Source organism: Ursus arctos, unplaced genomic scaffold (assembly GCF_023065955.2).
Source record: "Ursus arctos isolate Adak ecotype North America unplaced genomic scaffold, UrsArc2.0 scaffold_2, whole genome shotgun sequence".
In the NCBI taxonomy this organism is placed as follows: Eukaryota; Metazoa; Chordata; class Mammalia; order Carnivora; family Ursidae; genus Ursus; species Ursus arctos.
Window position 1 is genome coordinate 65,251,463 of NW_026622874.1, and position 17,871 is coordinate 65,269,333.

The following is a 17,871-nucleotide window of genomic DNA, read 5'->3' on the forward strand; positions in this document are numbered from 1 at the left end:
AAAGTCATTTTTTGCTCATATTCATTTTAAGGAATTCTGAGCTCCTGGCTCTCTCAGAAACCCTATTAGATATAAGGCTACTGGCAAAACTCTCCTGAGAACTTATAGAAATATCCACATGAATTAATGGCAATTATGATCCAACAGACAGGCTAGGGCCTAACACCTATATTTTTAAATTCGAAGGACTGACGAAAATAGCCTAGTCCCAGAAATTCCTCCAGGATTTTCTATTGCTTATGCTGGCCCTCCCTGATAGTTATCAGAGGAGGCAGGAAAGGTTCCTTTCAATTTGTGTGATATATCAATGCTACGCCTTTGTAGGAGGCCAGAGTCATACCCTTCATAGGCATAAGGCCCACCCCGAAGGACCAAATGTGTCAGAGGCATTGTTAGCCAGATGCCAAGGTCCTCTCTTAGAGGTGTTATGCACACCTCTTAAGAACTGGGCGCAGAGACTCTAAAAGCACCCAAGAGGCATATCTCCATCTGTTTAGAGTTACAGATAATCCTAGTAACAGTATTTTGAAATGCGTAACAAAATGCTATAATCGGCTACTTTTCCTTCACTTAGTCAGAGGCTCAGCCTCTTCAGAATTATAGGAAGCAACAAGAGACTAAGAAAAAGTAGTAAAAGCCCAATAAAAAAGGTCTTATGATTGACGTTTCCTCTACCTGGCCGTGCTGGTATAGAGGCTACTTGGAGCCTGGCTTGAAGAGGCGCTCGTGGTGGGGGTGGACTCGTAATCAGAAAGGACGGGCTCTGACCCAAACTGCAATGCCCCAAACTGCAGGTTTAGCCCTGAGATATCTGCTGAGCCAGGCATCTCCACAGCCAGAGCAGGAATCTGTAAAGAAAAGGTAATGGTTTTATTACAACCTTACTGTAAGACTAACAACAGCAACAACAAAACCCTCTCTGCTTCAAATTTGCAGACTATAATCCCCTTACAATCTCAACTCCCAAATCCCACACCCCTTTTGCCCTAAGATGACACCCATCTCAAAGTTCAGGTACCTTTGAAGTCAAGGAGGCCTTTTTCTTCTGCTGTTTCAATTTTTGCTGAGCCGGCTGAGGGCTAGAGGACTGGTTGTCTGAAGACCCAGGAGACATCTGTGGAGCCGAGGTGGATTTGCTTGGCAGAGGAGAAGAAGGGGGTGGAGGTGCGGCTGTGGAGGTAACCACTGCGGGTGGCTTCTCCTGAAGGAACACCTCCATCATGGTTGAAGATGGGGTGAAAACCTGGCGTTTGGTAAAGGGGCTGTGTACTGTTGAATCATTTGGGTTTTTCAAATCTGCATGAAGAAACCCAATATGTATGAGACCAAAGATGCTGATAAACCTCAAAAAAATGCTATTTTCCTACTCTAGAGCCATAAAAAGAGGCCCTGAAGATTCAGTACCTCATATAAATAGGCTCTCTTTTAGGGCATACTCTCATTTCTAAAAGTGACAATCACTGGATCGTATCTGTTCTAAGTACAGCCTAATCAAGTCAGGATAATTACCCTGCCTGTGTTAAGACAGGAATGTAGGAACTATCCATATCTAGAGTGTAAGGTCCTAAAATGGCCAAGTCCATGTACCTTCTCAAAGGCAACGTGTTGTTTTCAAACACTAAAAACCAATCTAGGGAGAATCCAAAAACTCCCAGGTCAACTGAGGACTGCAACTATGTATGTGTCTAATTTTGCTAAAGAGATACTGAGCCTCAACTTTTTACTATTCTCTAGCTTTCTGAACTCAGCCTATCTGATTTGGGGAAAATCAGTATGGGATACTAGCCAGTTGGCTGTCCTTCTCCTGACTTTAAGACATATTCTCCACCCTCGACTCCTACCAGCTTCTGGCATTAATGCTCCAATGCTAAAAGAATTCAAGTCACTTTCCATCCTTCTCACCGTACTGCACCAGCGATGGGGATTGTGAGGCGGAGCCCATGTCCCAAGAGGAGGTGGTGGTGGTTCCAGACTGAGAATGCTGTGCCGCCAACTGGGCCAGGGCCTGAGCAGTCTTGAACTGCTCCAAGAACTGCGAGCCCGTGGTGCTGCCACCTTTGGCTTCGCCGACATCACCAAATCCTTTCCCTAACATGCTCACCTGTAGATCAACACAGAGATGAGAGAAATCTACAGCAAGCAAATGTGTTCACTACTACGGTGAGAGCCAGTAGAGATGAGACAAGTAAAGAATGTCACGAGACTGAGTACACAGTCTAGTCCTTTACAGCACGATCTCTGGAGTCAGACTGCATAGGTTCAAATCCTAGCTACATAATCATGGAAAACTTATTTGTAATTTCTCTGTACCTCATTTTCCTCACCTGAAAATAGAAATGAAAACAGTACTGCATAAAGTTGTAGGAGGATTAAACTAATAATGTACATAAAAAAGCATTTAATGTATGTATGGCACATAATAAGCACTCAAAAAAATGAGAGCCTTTAAAATTTATACCATCACTTCCTCCTCAGGGATAAAGATCTAATGACTAGAGGGAATTTTTTTTCTTTTTAAAGTTTTAAATCAACCAGTATGTGATTATTAAATTAATATGAAGGTTAATATAAAGTCTTACTTTAGCTGTTAATATCCTTGCCTCTTCCACTAAATAGCCGAAAGTAACAAGAAGAACTAACTGGAGCCTCACCTCAATCCTGCTCATAACTAGCACAGAAGCCAAAGAAGAGAAGCTAAGGTTCTATCAAAACTTTGGCACCAGACAATCAAATAACAAGTATCACCTGCTTTGTCTGTATGTCTCCAGTTCTACAGGGTAATCATGAATAACAAAGCAAAATTTACTTTTAAAGCTTTTGGGAGATTCTCCCCACTCCCTACTGCCAGGTAAGATGACCAGCCTTGTCCAGAAGGTGAACCATGTGACCTTGACTACTTCAAAACACCTTCTAAGAGATTTAAAATCTAGTTTTCCTTAGGTTCTTACCCAACCATACCATCCTCATCAACACTGAGCAGTGCCTTTTTTTTTTTTTTAAAGATTTATTTATTTGAGAGAGAGAGCACGTGCATGCACAAGCTGGGGTGGGGGGCAAGCGTGGTACAGAGGGAGAGAATCCCAAGCAGACTTCCTAATAAGCACGGAGCCCAATGCAGGGATCAATCTCTTGACCCTGAGATCACGACCTGAGCCCAAACGAAAAGGGACATTTCACTGAGCCACCCAGGCGCCCTGAGCAGTGCTTTCTTATACAAAACCAATCTGTCTAACCCAAGGTAAGGCATTTTCCCCACTTCAGTCTATATCACAAGATTATATAAACAAAAACACCAGAAGTCGAGTTAAAAGTATGGGATTATGGCAAAGAGAGGATTTCATATAGCAATGATTACCAAATAGTCTGCAAGTGCAGAGCTTTAACATTAAAGGCATAGCACATTAGATAATGTCCACATATCATACGTGATAATGAGAACCTCCTATATTATTTACATCTACTAAATCTTAAGGGAAATTAATCCTCTAATATTTACTCTTAATGGGAAAAAAACATTAAATAGCATACTGATTAATACAGCTAATGGGAAGAACACAATGGTATTTTTAGTTTAACATCATGTGACACATTAAACAGGATGTTAAGATAAATGAAATATGCTGAAAACTTATTTTCATACCAGAACTTGAATTATAATCCAGGCATTAAAAAGGCAATTAAAAGAGATACAGAGCACTACACCACATTTTCCCACCATATATCTCAGGGGTTGGCAATTATATCCTTATCTTTATGGCCCCTTATGACTTTTGTCTCATTCTCCTTTCTTAAAAAAAGGTTTTTTTAGATTTATTTTTTTTTGAGAGAGAGAGCGAGCACGCGTGCACACATGCGCACGATGTGGGACTTGATCCCAGGACCCTGGGATCACGACCTGAGCTGAAGGCAGAAGCTTAACCAACTGAGCCACCGAGGCATACTTCATTCTCTTTTTTTAATCCCAACGCTCTGCTCCCTGTCCCTTCTTCCCCACCTTTCCTCACCTGTCACCTTCCATATACGGCAGAACACCAATCACCAAATTACTATTGACACACACACAAAAATTTTTAGACAACAGTTAAAACTGACAGTTCTGGATTAGAGGCTAGCTCAGCAGTTTTCTATTTAAAATAATTACTATAATCCTACTACCAGAAAAATAAAATTATATGCACACACATGGTCTCTTACCTCTTAAAACTATAGTATCCCTCCACCAAAAAATAAACAGACAGGAAGGGAAAAGCAAAAAGAAAAAAAGGAAAGTAGTTCTTCTCAGGATTTGCTGACTATAAAAAAAAAACCAAACTGGTCCCCCCATGATCTCCTTATTTGCTGCAAATAAAGTTTCCTTTGTGTGACAACTCAAAAAAAAAAAAAAAAAAAAAAAAGAAAAGAAAAAAAATTGGTTCATCATCTTTGTTTAGCTTAAATGATTCCACTGCTATAGTTAATGACCTTGAGTTTTTTAACTGAATCAGTAAGTCACATGCCATAAGTAATCTAGGTATTAACAAACAGCACCACTGCTGCTCCAACATTTGTGTAGCCCTTATCCACGACACGATTTCATCTTTCCACAGCTCAATAAGGCAGGTAAAGCAAGTACTCTTATCCCTGCTTACAGAGAAAGGGAGTAACAGTAAGTAGAAACATTCACGAAAACTTCAAGTTTTTGGAAGCCTAGTCCAGAAATGTCTGGTTTAAACAAATTTATATGGCAATTGTTCCATCAAAAAATAGGGAAGTGCTATAACCGCCCATCGAAGTTTAATTAGGATTAAAAAAGAATTAAAATTTGAAGTCCTTTTTTTTCCTCTTTAAGAGCAAATAACATCCAGCACGGTGAGTATTCAGCAAGTGAGGCGCGCTCATTTTTAGAAGAAGATTCAGTGTGTCCAAAACTAAGTCCTCCTCTGGCGGCACCCCTACCACCCAATTCTACGTCTCTACACCCAACGTTCCTTAGAGGACAAAAGGGGATGCTTTACATCTCCGTCATCAGAAGGCAGTACTGCATGTATGTGCTGGGGTTGGCAGGAAAATGTGGTTAGAAGACACCATGTGTCCTACTTACCATACTGTGATGAGAAAACGTGTTTCCGGAAGTAGGCTGTGTTATGGCACTCTGCTTCGAATTACTGAATACCAGAGGCTGGGCAAGAGAAGGAGCCTGAGATGGATCCAGATTAGATGAATCATTCTCCACGGAAGATGGAGTCTTCCCCAACAAAACAGCAAGGTCAATTCTAGTGGAGAGAAGCAACATCTTGATAAATAATGACAGAACATTCCAGCATTCCCCAAATCCCAACTCAGATTATGGCTGGATCAAAACGAGGTCACTCATCAATAACACAAAGACCTGAAATGCTTAATTTACCAGAACAATTCACATTTAAGAGCCACTACAGGATCGAAACTGTGTTCCAATGGCGTTGTCATCCGTAGTAATGTTAAATATTTCAATTTAGTGAAATCAATTAAAGGGAATAGCAAATGTTAGTTTTAATACAGCAGCTTGATATTTGGGCCAAAATTTACAATTTTTTTTTTTTAAAGATTTTATTTATTTGACAGGTAGAGAGACAGCCAGCGAGAGAGGGAACACAAGCAGGGGGAGTGGGAGAGGAAGAAGCAGGCTCCCAGCAGAGCAGGGAGCCCAATGCAGGGCTTAATCCCAGGACCCAGAGATCATGACATGGACCAACGGCAGATGCTTAACCTAGACTGAGCCACCCAGTCTTCCCATAGTGAGCGTCTCTGAACCAAAGTTTACGATAATGAGGTTACTCAGGGTGGGACGACCCCCCACATAGCTTTAGGAAGGGGGCTGCCACCAGAAACACCAGGAAGGGGATTAAAGGGTTAAAACTTTCAGCCATAGCACACTCTACCTACTCTTAGGGTTGGAAGGGAGCTGCAGACTGGTTTTAACAGCCAATGGTTTAATCAATCAGGCCTATTTAAGTAATAAAACTGGGAGGCTTTGTGCCCCACCCCACATCCTGCCAAATGCAACTCTTCCATTGGGCTGTTGTTCTTGAGTACTGGTTGTTAACAAACCAGTGACGGCAAGGAAACTCTTCCCTGAGTTCTGTGAGTCATGGTAGCTGATTACTGAACCTGAGAAGGAGGCTGTGAGAATCCCCAAATTTGTAGTCAGCCAGGCAGAGCTGTGTGGATAGCCTGGGCACCCATTTGCAGCTGACCTCTGAAGCAAGGGCAGTCTTATGGGATAAAGGTGTCAACTAGGGTCTGTGCTAAGTCTGGATAGTGTCAGAATTGAACTGAATACTGAACACCTAGTTGGGTGTCAAAGAATTGAAGAACTGGTGTCAGAAAAACAATATACATCACCTCTGGTGTGATGTCCCTAACATCCTATTTCTAGTGCAATTCTGGACTTTCTGAGTCAACAGCTATCATACTCAGGTCTAGAAATAATCCAAGAGGATTTCCAAGGATAAAAATATTCCTGGTAAGTGTTTCTCCCTCTACTGACCCCAATACCGAGGGTTCAAGTTTGAAAAAGTTCATTAGCCAGATCCTGTGGTAAAAATGGATCACTTCACTGAGTAGGCTCTGTGGACAGTTGACAAAGATCTTAATTATAAAGCAAGAAAAGAAGCTACTGAACAGTTCTGCAACTCAAATAAATGAAAACATTTCCATGTTTAACTTTACCTTATTACCAGATAAGCTATATTGTGCTAAATTTTAATTCAGGTTGACCTATGTAATTAAAGAAGCTATTTTGGAGAGAATCATTTTTAAAATTGTAATATATGGACTTCCATTCAGTAGATCAACTCCTATAAACCTACTGATCAACTAAAGAGGAACCTAGTATGCTCTGATTACCATTACTACCGACACCACGGGGGCTTATGAAGGCCCAGTGTTACTCCTCCTTACAGCTCTCTCCCCAGAACCCTCTGGGAGAAGACATGGAACTTTACCACACACTTGCCTCTGACCAGCAGTGATTGTCACATTCTCCGCAGGCAGAGGTACTGAAGACACATTAGAGGCAGTGAAGATCTTGGTCTCAGAAAGCTGGAAAACAGAGGGATTAGTCACTCCTGGTGTTAGGTGGGCTACAGTCAGAAACCTGGCATAGGTAAGGGGAATTTAACACCAAGGAAAAGGGAGAACCCCTCAGATGAGAGAACCACCTACCCAGAGGAACCCTACGTGGACTGACCTCCATGCCCCTTCTAGACAGGCTCAGTGATTTCATCAAGAGGGTAAAATCAAAAAACCCGGTAAAATATAGTGGAGTCCCATGATACGCACACTGAACTTAGAAGCTGAATACACATGCTTACACAGAAAAAGAGAGAAACCTTTTTATACCTTCCCGTCAGAGTTCCCAATACCCATCTTGACCCAAACCAAACTTTATCTTCCACTGCCCCACTCAAAGAAAGAAAGGTTACAGCCAAGACAAAGACAGAAATAAATTAAATCCTAGCTTCTGAGCAGTAAGGACCCAAGTACTGGTGAATTAAGGTCTTTTTAGGGATAATTTCAACAATATGCAATTTTTGCCTTAATGGTGACTTTATTACACCTAGTCTTTGCAGTGTAAGACCTGAAAATTAGGTAAGCAATTGTAGGGAATAACTTATCCTACTATTCAAAACTTGATTTGGTTTTGTTTCCACTTTTTGATTAAAATCTCTTCTCTAAAAAGAGGGAATCCTCTCCCCCAAATATACCATTCTCTGAAAGTTGCTTAAACAGGTAAGCCAAATATTAGAAAGTGTTCACAAGGCAGTCTAGCTCAGTTACAACAGCAAAGAATCACCCTCTGATGCTGATGCAACTGAAATTTTAAAAACTCAGGTCTGACAAACCAAAACAGTTTGACCTATCACCCTCTCACCATATGACCTGTCTTGCCTGAATATATACAAGTACAGGAAAGTAGACTGAAAAATGTTAAAACAGGAGTTAATCCATGATCACTGAAAAGTAGAATTCACAACAAAAGTTTGACTGTGACCAAGAATCAGCAAAATTCTTTTACTCAGGTACCACTCCAGTGATTCACAGAACTTGTTTACACGCCACCTCTGTGCCATCCATGTACGAGGGTTCCAAGCTGAGTCAAGCTGGAAGACAGCCAGTCCTATATATTCATCTCAATTACAAAGTTGGCCTTCAAGTAAATAAAAGGGTTCCAGAACCAGGCAGACTGTAAACTTGAGGAAGTGGTACAGTATCTTTCACTTTGTACCCACCTCCTAAGCTAATCCCAGGACCATACACCAATGCCTGAATGTGAACCAAATAACGGAACTAGCTGGAGTCGAGTCGTGTGCCACCAGCAGCTGTCACTCAACGCACTACCTGCCTGACTCCATTTCTGGTGCCCTACCCAACCACCATCTCTTCCTGGGATAAATTCGACAATCAGATATTGGACTTACACAGGTGCACTTGCCCTTTCCATAGTCTGGTTCCACAGAGTCCTGTTCATGCCCAGTCTCCTTCATATAACATATGTGAAATGTTCTGGCTCAGAACACTATTTTGGATGTAAAAGTTTTGGGTCAGAATCTTAAGGGTGAATTTTGAGGGGTAGAAACATACCCATTTTCTATCCCTAAACACCACTTAGGGATAGAAGACACTAGTGAGGAATGACCTGGGAATACCTACATCTTCATTCCAATCTTCAGTTCCCCACTCCTCTGTTGCAGTCCTCCATGCACCTGGCAATAAGGAAAAATACAGTGAAATGATTTTAAGTGACAGTACAAGGCATGTGCAAAAAACACTAATGTGTTAACATTTTGGCAGCCAAAAGTGTAACCAGATTTTAGTATTCAGAAGGGTTTCCTAGGCTCCAGGAGAAAAAGACTACTTACAAAGTGATACCTCAGAACACCAGGGTTTTAATAAGATTATGATTTCACACCTACTTTCAGGTTTTGTTACACAGTTTTAACAGCAAAGACAGCGAGGGTGAGGGGACAAAGGGACAGACCCAATGCTCCAGGCAAACTCTTAAACCCTTCAGCCCCCCGACTTAGTGGTCAATCCAAGTGAAATGACAGCAGTCAATTTAAACCAGAACATTAACTACACCAACTCATCCGATATGAGACAACACTGTGGGCAGTCTGGAGAGAGCAGCAGTGCTGAGGAACACAAAGAGCAGGGAAGAAGGACCAGCTTCCAAACTAAGGGAACGGACAACTATCTGCTACTGGAACTCAATTTAAAATGTATACTCAGTAGCAGTTAGTTTATAGATCTTATTGGTCTAACCGTAAGAAACCCTCATGGGTCTTGCTCTTTTCAAAAGACACTGGCCAAAACTGAGAAATCCAATGTGTCTGGTAGTTAGTATCCTAACCCTAATCCTACAGAAGATGACCTTTAACCTGCCCAGGGCACTGCGCAGACACTGCCAAGTGTACACTCTCCTCAGGGTGGTAATAATGAGGTCAGGACAGTTTCTACAGGAAAGGTCCATCAGCAGTCAAACCACCTTCCACATTTCCCTTGTTTTGTTTCATGTATACACAGATCCTCAGGAAAGGAAACTGTTCCATGAGAGCCAGGATTCTTCCCTTCAACAAGGTCTACAGTAAGAAATAACCACCCGCCTATAGAAAAGGACAAGAACACTCCTTTATTTTCTTCTCTAGAACAACAGTACATATTAACTCTTAAAGCCTTCTTTCCAAATGGAGAAACCTTAAAAGAACAAAAGTCTGGCATTCAGATATTTCACTGTCACTAAAGAGAAATATCCTAAACCTACAAAACCCATCTGAAATTCTTCTAGGGGTGCCTGGCTGACTCAGTCAGTAGAGCACGTGACTCTTGATGTTGGGGCTGTGCGTTCGAGCCCCACACTGGGTGTGGAGATTACTTCAAAATAAAATCTTAAAAAATAAAATGAAATTCTTCTAAACTTTTAATAATGAAAGAACCCTATTTCCTAGAGAAAAAGATGTTCATTATAATACCTCTCCCAGGGCATTGTAACCGGACCAGGGAAATTCCAAAGCACTTAGTAATGGCAATGTTCTCCAAATCAAACTAAAGTCCAATCTCAGTTCAACAAGTCACAAAGCACATTCTTTTCTCTCTCTGGTGACACTACTCTTCCTCTGCGTGGACATCCATCCTGCCCTGGATAAATGGAATCCAAAATCTGTCCATATACATAATCCTGGAGTTGGAAGTGACCTGATTAGTTATCTCCTATTGATAGGCTCTCTCAAGGCAGGAATGTTTTCTTGCGTTCGCAACTGCATCTGGGATGGAAAGGAAGACTGGAGATGCCTACTTGATCCCATACAGGACGTGCAGTCGTGGCCAAGGCGGCTGTACTGAGGTGGCACGAAAGAAAAGAAAGAGTGCAAAGGCTCTGAATGACAGGTTAAGTGTTTCCATTCTGTCAGCAGACAGCAGTCAATGTAAATGCTAAATCTTCATTAATGGACAAAAATTTTTAAGAAGGAAAAACAGGCACAGAGTATGAGAGAGAAAGGCAGAAAAGGAAAAAAGCAGGACGACAGAAAAATGACATATCCACAGATATTTCAAATTCATAAAAATCTATAAAAATATCCGGGGCAGTTAGGCGCCTGGATGTATCATACCAGGAGCAGTCTCAAATTTTCGGGGATAATTTGACCCCTCAACCCCAATGAAATCAAGTCCTGAAACGAAGAAAAGAAAAGAAAAAACAACCGGTGAAATTTTGCTTATGAATGAGAACATTTGCCCCCAAAACACAATTCCCACTGTACCTGTGGATATTTTAAGGGTAGGTTTCAATTTCTTTTTAAATAAAAAAGGGAATTTGAAGTTTGCTATCATGAGAACACAAAAAGAGATCATGCACAAAAGTCAGTTCGTGCTGTGAAATTAATGGAAATACATGAAGCTACACTCAACTCTTTCACACTAACAAGATGACAGCAGCACCACACAGTTTTTCATTCAGCCACTGGTCAGATTTCTGATTCTAACCTCCCAAATCTGTTATTCTCTACTCCGAAGAAATAAACACAGACCTCACCGTTCCAAACCAGATCCTTGCTGAAAACAGCTAAGGCTTGCAATCTAGGACTGGGACTCCATGCCTGATTTTCTATCCACAACTGAAAACAAATCCCTTGACAGCTATTATTTTTTTCTGCCAATGATAAACCAAATACCCAAGAACTGGAGCTCAGAAACAGTAACTTTTGTTACTCAGACTGCTACCACTGCCTCTACAAAGCCATCAAGAGATGAATGAAGAGCAACTCTGCCTCCAAAGTAATAAAAGACATTTCTTAGCCAATTGGTCTAGGGAATTGAAACAGATCTCCATCTTGTCAATAACTTAACTTCAGCCTCCACCAAAGGGAAAACTGTATTAAAAATGCATTTATAAGACAGTGTGGTAAACAAAAACTGCATCAGGGATGGAAAGGAAGACTGGAGATGCCTACTTGACCTAAGACATAATACCTCGTGGGCAGTAGATGAACTGTTTGTGCCAAAGACCCTCCTAAAGACAGAGATAAAGATCAATGATCTTTGTTTTTGTTTGTTTGTTTTTAAAGATTTTATTTATTTATTTGACAGACAGCCAGCGAGAGAGGGAACACAAGCAGGGGGAGTAGGAGAGGAAGAAGCGGGCTCCCAGCAGAGGAACCCGATGTGGGGCTTGATCCCAGAACGCTGGGATCATGCCCTGAGCCGAAGGCAGACGCTCAACGACTGAGCCACCCAGGCGCCCCAGGAGCAATGATCTTTGAAAAGGGGCAAGGAAAGTAAATGGATAAGGAGTCAAAGAGCCTAATTCATACTCTACTATTAAATCATTCCCCCCTTTACAGGAACGTCTCAAGCTCTCCACGTGCTGGCTCAGCCATAAGGAAATTAGTGATCTCATAAGAATAAAAGACTCTGGAGCCTAGAGGTTGTTCTTATTTAAAAAGGCAAAAGTATCTTTTACTCCCAAACACCTCCTGGTATATCCCACAAGCCTAAAATATCCTTAAATATATACACCCTATCCAGATACAGATACCAAAGTCAGCTAATGACAACAAAAAATCTTATTCATATCCCCTAATATTCTTCCACGCTCAGAAAACTATCCAATAAATAGAGCTGGAAAGATACAATTTCCTTTTTCCCCCAGATAGAGATTTTCCAAAAATGAAGGGAAAAAAGATATTCTTACCCAGTGCCAGAAAACAATTAAGCTGTCTGTGGGCTTTGATTCTGGGCCTTGTTTACCTCTACAACTAGTGGCTCGATTAATTATGGATACCTTTTCAGAAAGCAAAGCTAGACGCCCTAGGTAACACACCTGGACCTAATGCAGCCACACAGCGTGACAGAAAGAGCATGGCCTTTGAGAGTCCATCAATTCTGAGTTCAAATACTAGCAAATTTCACAACCGCCCTTTCAGTCTGCTTGTCATCTGGAGATGGGGACCAGCGTCAATCTCACATAACAGCAAAGACGACCAGGTGAAACAGCATTATGAAGTGCCCACAGGCACATAGTCAGGAAAGAGAATATATACAGTATTTCAGTGGCCATCCCTATCTCCAACATCTCTGCACCCAAAAACTATTCCTCCACTTTTTAATATGACTATAACCTCAAAATAATTATTTCCTTAGGTTTTTAGAGACAAGAAACGATGAACAGTCACTCACTCGTCCCATCATCTGGTTCGAAGTGGCCAGTGTTGTTCCACGTATTGCCGCTATTATTGCCATAGTTATCATCAGTATTGGCCGGCTCTGCATAATCAGCTGGGTTAAAGGTTCTGGGGGTGGGGGAAAAAAAGCTTAAAATTTTGAGTCTCTGACCTCTAAGCAGCATCAGCAAAAAGTAACTCGGAGAGGAGGGCCACAAGAATCTTGACTTTTCCCAACTACAGGTCAAGCACAGCCCCATTCTATAATCCTGTATGTGTCTACTTTCCTCACTTACCAGCCTACCTAAAATTCTTAGTATAATCTCAATTTATATCTACACTCTAATCTGGATTAGGATATCAAGAATCGTAAAAAAATCCAAGTGAAATTCTGGAAAACAGCAGGTTTATGCACTCAATTGAAGCTATGAGATAGAAATAATGACCCAGGTGGTAAACATTTATCTCTAAGCCCGACATCTACATACCTATTTGATTAAACAGTCTAGAAATCTTTCTGATCACAGTTCGGTTAAGGCTGCCTATTACCTTCAGGATATCAGTATATCAGCCACTCTAGAATATTATAGTGATGCTTAAGGGAAAAAAACTTAAAGACTTTGGTATCAAATCAATAAACTTACCCCATTCCTTGAGCAGAAAACCTTCCTCCTCGTCTACCAGAGCCACCTAAACAAAAAAGAGAAGAAGAGAGGAAAAGAGAAATATTTTAGAAATTGATATAAAACTATCTTGCTAACTGAGGCAACTCTGGAATAGTTAAGTGGCTGATACTGTTAGATGTTCTTTCTCTCACCCCGTAGTATAGTCAATATACCACAATAGGACAATTGTTACTATTGACAGATTGTTCCTTTGCTGACCAAACTGCTGGGTTCTTTTTTTTTTTTTTTTTTAAAGATTTTATTTATTTATTTGACAGAGATAGAGACAGCCAGCGAGAGAGGGAACACAAGCAGGGGGAGTGGGAGAGGAAGAAGCAGGCTCATAGTGGAGGAGCCTGACATGGGGCTCGATCCCATAACGCCAGGATCACGCCCTGAGCCGAAGGCAGACGCTCAACCGCTGTGCCACCCAGGCGCCCCCAAACTGCTGGGTTCTTAAGCAAATACATTAACATCAACAATAAAGACTAAAGAAAATGACACCTACCTTCTTTCCCACTGCCCCACTCAGCAATCTCTAAAATTTGCATGACATCTCAACAATTAAGATAATGAGGTGCCATGTGAATTTGCTTGTTTTCAAATAAAGTAGACCCCTACAGAACTAATAAGAGTACCCTGCCCCCAGTATTCACCCCTGCCCCCCCAGAAATTGATCACCTCTGCCTCGGCCACGTCCTCTTCTGCCTCTTTCTGTGCCTCTTCCAGAAGGCCCGCCACTCTTGGTGCCATCTAATCCATTTTCCTGACCCCGAACTGAAATTAAAAACACAGCCAGAGTAGAGTCAATGGAATTTGTGTAAATATGTAAATGGCATGTATAGATGGTAGTGGGGAGACAAAAACAAGGAAGAGAAAATGAGCTGGAAGGATGGGACATGATGGTCACTAGGGGAAAGGTGATGAACCACAACAGAGATCTGTAAGTCAGACAACTTTACAAATGACTGCAGGGTAATTTCATGCCAAACTGGCAGCTGTAGCTAGAAAATGCTACATGTAAGAGATACCAAGGTCTCAGAATAAACAGTGGCAAGAAAAAAATCAAAAGGATGGTATTACGGTTACTAGGTCCAGCCTAGCAGGGTCCTGACATCCCTGAAGTCCAGACATTACTGACCCACAGCTGGTTTTGTTAAAGCCCCATGCATACACTCTCGTCCACGGCTGGCACCTCTCCCTCGTCTTGGTGGCCCACCACGTCGCCGACTATAGTCTCTGTCACGGTCTCGATTTTCTTTGCCTTCCTCGTTGGATTCCGTTTGGCCACCATCCTTCTGTCCTGAGACTCCCTTCTTCTTCCCGACCATCTCCCACGAATGCTAAAGAAGGGCAGAGCATCCACGTCTAATCAATATGGATTGCTATCAGGAAACCACAGATAAAAGCTGGGAAAACTGTTAACCATTCTCCTCTCATCATCCAAGTCTAAGATACTTCCACTAATTTATGTCTGTTTACATGAAGGGTACAGAAAGAATCTCCATACAAATTCTATACCTACCACTGCAAAACTTAAGTCCTTTTTTTGTAGGGGAGGTGCTTATAGCTAATGGAGTGCAGGGATCACTTCCAAAAGGATTGCCAAGATCTGGATCCAGTGTAGTCACTTGGCAGATTAGTCAAAGGACCAGTTACTGGTCCCTATCTTTCAAGGGTGTTTCCTGGACTGAAAAATTAATTCCCTTTGGATTCAGTGACTCTCAACTTTTTATAGTCTTATTCACGTCAAAACAGAAAAGAACTAAAAGTTTCTAAAGGTTAACTTTGAATTCAGAATGAATGAACAGCTGAACAGCATTGACTCCTGGACACATTCTCTAATCAAGCAACCCAGAATTTAGGAGGAAAACAACTACAACTACTCCTCACCACCCCCACCTCCCCACCACACTCCAGGACACGCACACCAATTTCCTTTGCTAAAAGACCAAGTAGCAGTCAAAAAGGCACCGCCCTGGCCCTGAGACGTGTGGACTAAAGGAAGCCTTCCATTCCAGGTTTTACACATTGTGCTCTCCCTATACTTCCTAAACCGATACAGTCCAATTAAACTTTCCCCAAAGCAGAATAATCTATGATTCATTTCAGACTGCAGGACGGAAAATTTGTGGTAAGGAAAGTAAGCTAAACCGTCTTGCAAAAACCTCATTTCTTAGGAAATGAGTTTTATAAATTTGAAGTTTTAAAAACACACCCCTTGATTCACACATATTTTGCAGAAAATATGTACAAATAAAAATTCCCAAACACCAAGACTACCAGATCTTTACTACCCTAGTTACCATCTTACTCAAACAACGACCCAGTGCTCAGCAACAACTATCCAATATCTAATAACTTTCAAAAATACGGACCAAGTATAATATGAAATGACTATTAATTTTTCTAGGGCTGATAATATTATGGTCATACAGAACATCCTTCTTTAAGAGAAATGTGCTGCAGAGTATTTTATTTATGGTGACTATAACTTACTTCCAAATAATTCCAAGTGCCCATCAATGGATGAATAAACAAAACGCGGCATATACATATAATGGAATATTGTTCAGCCTTAAAAAGGAGTGAAATTCTGACACATGGCCACAATATGGATAAAACTCTGAAAACACTACGCCAAGTAAGAAGACATAAAAAAACAAATACTGTATGATTCCACTTACATGAGGTACCTAGAATAGGCAAATTCATAGAGATAGAAAACAGAAGAGGTTACCAGGAGCTGGGAAGACGGGGAAAGGAGGTACTGTTTAAGAGATACAGTATTTGTTTGAGAAATGAAAGAGTCCTGGAAATGCATAATGCTAATGGTTGCACAACATTGTAAGTATACTTAACACCATTGAATTGTACACCTAAAAATAGTTAAAATGATAAATTTTAAATATATTTTACTATAATTCAAAAAAATGTTTTAAGTTAAAAACTCAGCTTAAAATTATACCAAAATCATAACTACAATTCTAAAGAATCTACAATAGTCCACTAACAATTTTTAAAAAGATTAAGTATCCACCCAGGACTTGGCAGCTCCTTGTTGCCTATTCTTCCAGTCCAAGCTCATTCCACACTACAGCTGGTGGGTCGTTTTATGCTCACAGTAGCGTCAATTCGTAAGTTATAGTACCCCTCTTATAACTAAATCTGCATTAGGAACGCTGGAAACTAGACTCAAAACAGTTAGCTTTCAGAGTTTTCAGCTAATCTGTCTCAAAACCTGGCAAGTTTCAGAAGCCTGTCACCTTTTCCCTTCTCTATGTTATGTATCAGCTGCTGGCACTACCTGGGTTCTACAAGGAAAAGGAATTACTATGATCTTCCCAAAGGCACTGCCAGTTTTCTGATGTGATCTCACCCACCCAAATACATCCAACATCCCCTGGCACTTGATATTACTTCCCACTGGTTTCACTAGCAGCTGGTATATTTGTGGCATAAGCTTACATTCTCCAATTTATTTTCCTCTCTGATACTGTGGAAGGTTAGATTTGTAGCATTAGGCAGAAGACGCTGAAGGTGAAACAAAATGTGACTTAAAGAAAGGAGGGAGGGAACAAGGGAGGGAGGGAGGAAGGAATCCAGACTTTTAAAAGGCATGAATAGTCCCACCTCTTCCCCCAACCCAAAAATCTTGCAGACAATTATTCTAGAGTAAACTCAAAGTGAGCCGAAGGCACTATTATCTGATTATCCAGACGATAATTTTCAAATAAAATCAATAATGTAAAATCTAAGACCACACTTTTTTTTTTAAGTAAACTTTACACCCAACTGGGGCTTGAACTCACGACCCTGAAATCGAGTCGCATGCTCCCCTGACTTGGCCAGCCAAGCTCCCTGAAGACCACATTTTTGAAGAGAAAAATCCACAAATTTAAATTCAATGACTAAAAAAAAGTCTTCCACTATTATTTCCTATTGTCTCAAAGAAACTGACAAACCTCCAACATTTAGCTAACGTGACACTGTAACACCAGTAAGCTGATCTAAGGGTGAACTCTGGTTATCTATCCCAACCAAAGATCCCCAGTATAAGACCAAGTAAAGGAAAATTACTTTAAAATGATACACTGCTCATTAAAACAATAAAGTTCTCTGCTACGCACCACAGGAACATCCCAAAGGTTAGTAAGGCAGAATCCCTATTCGTGAGGGACTTAACAATTTGGGACAGTGATAGGACAAGCACAAAAATATTAAGTGGAAAAGAGAAGAGGTGAAATTCTAGGGCAAGAGGTCCTCCAAGATATCTCCTATCATCTCCAGGGACGGTCAAAAGGCTGTTAACACTCTCTCTGCTACCTCAACAGAAAACAAGTTCAAGCAATGAAAACTATTGTAAAAGGTGACACTGATGGGAATGTCTTGAAATCAGAATCCACTAGTTTGTGTGTCTTTGTTCAACAGCAATAAAACAGGTGAGCAGAATGTTCTATGATTAGTAACTAAGGTTAATATATAGCATCTCTAATTCAGACTAACCCAGTCTGGGAAAGTTGCTA

General features: G+C 41.0%; 1 protein-coding gene across 19 annotated transcripts in view; it reads right to left on the reverse strand.

Moving 5' to 3' along the window:
• UBAP2L (ubiquitin associated protein 2 like) overlaps positions 1-17,871 on the reverse strand; it is a 39,090-nt gene that overhangs the window by 15,021 nt on the left and 6,198 nt on the right. For 11 of the 19 annotated variants that reach the window (XM_026485315.4, XM_026485316.4, XM_026485313.4 and 8 more), the window contains exons 5-14: positions 14,520-14,688; positions 14,027-14,122; positions 13,325-13,370; positions 12,697-12,809; positions 8,674-8,726; positions 6,977-7,062; positions 5,081-5,252; positions 1,903-2,101; positions 1,019-1,296; positions 676-848 (exon numbers count right to left, since the gene is read on the reverse strand). In XM_026485315.4, coding sequence (XP_026341100.1) covers positions 676-848; positions 1,019-1,296; positions 1,903-2,101; positions 5,081-5,252; positions 6,977-7,062; positions 8,674-8,726; positions 12,697-12,809; positions 13,325-13,370; positions 14,027-14,122; positions 14,520-14,688 — 1,385 coding nt within the window. Of the gene's footprint in view, positions 1-675; positions 849-1,018; positions 1,297-1,902; positions 2,102-5,080; positions 5,253-6,976; positions 7,063-8,673; positions 8,727-10,631; positions 10,692-12,696; positions 12,810-13,324; positions 13,371-14,026; positions 14,123-14,519; positions 14,689-17,871 lie in introns of all 19 variants that reach the window. The other 8 variants (XM_044379205.3, XM_044379208.3, XM_044379206.3 and 5 more) reach the window with 1 other exon arrangement.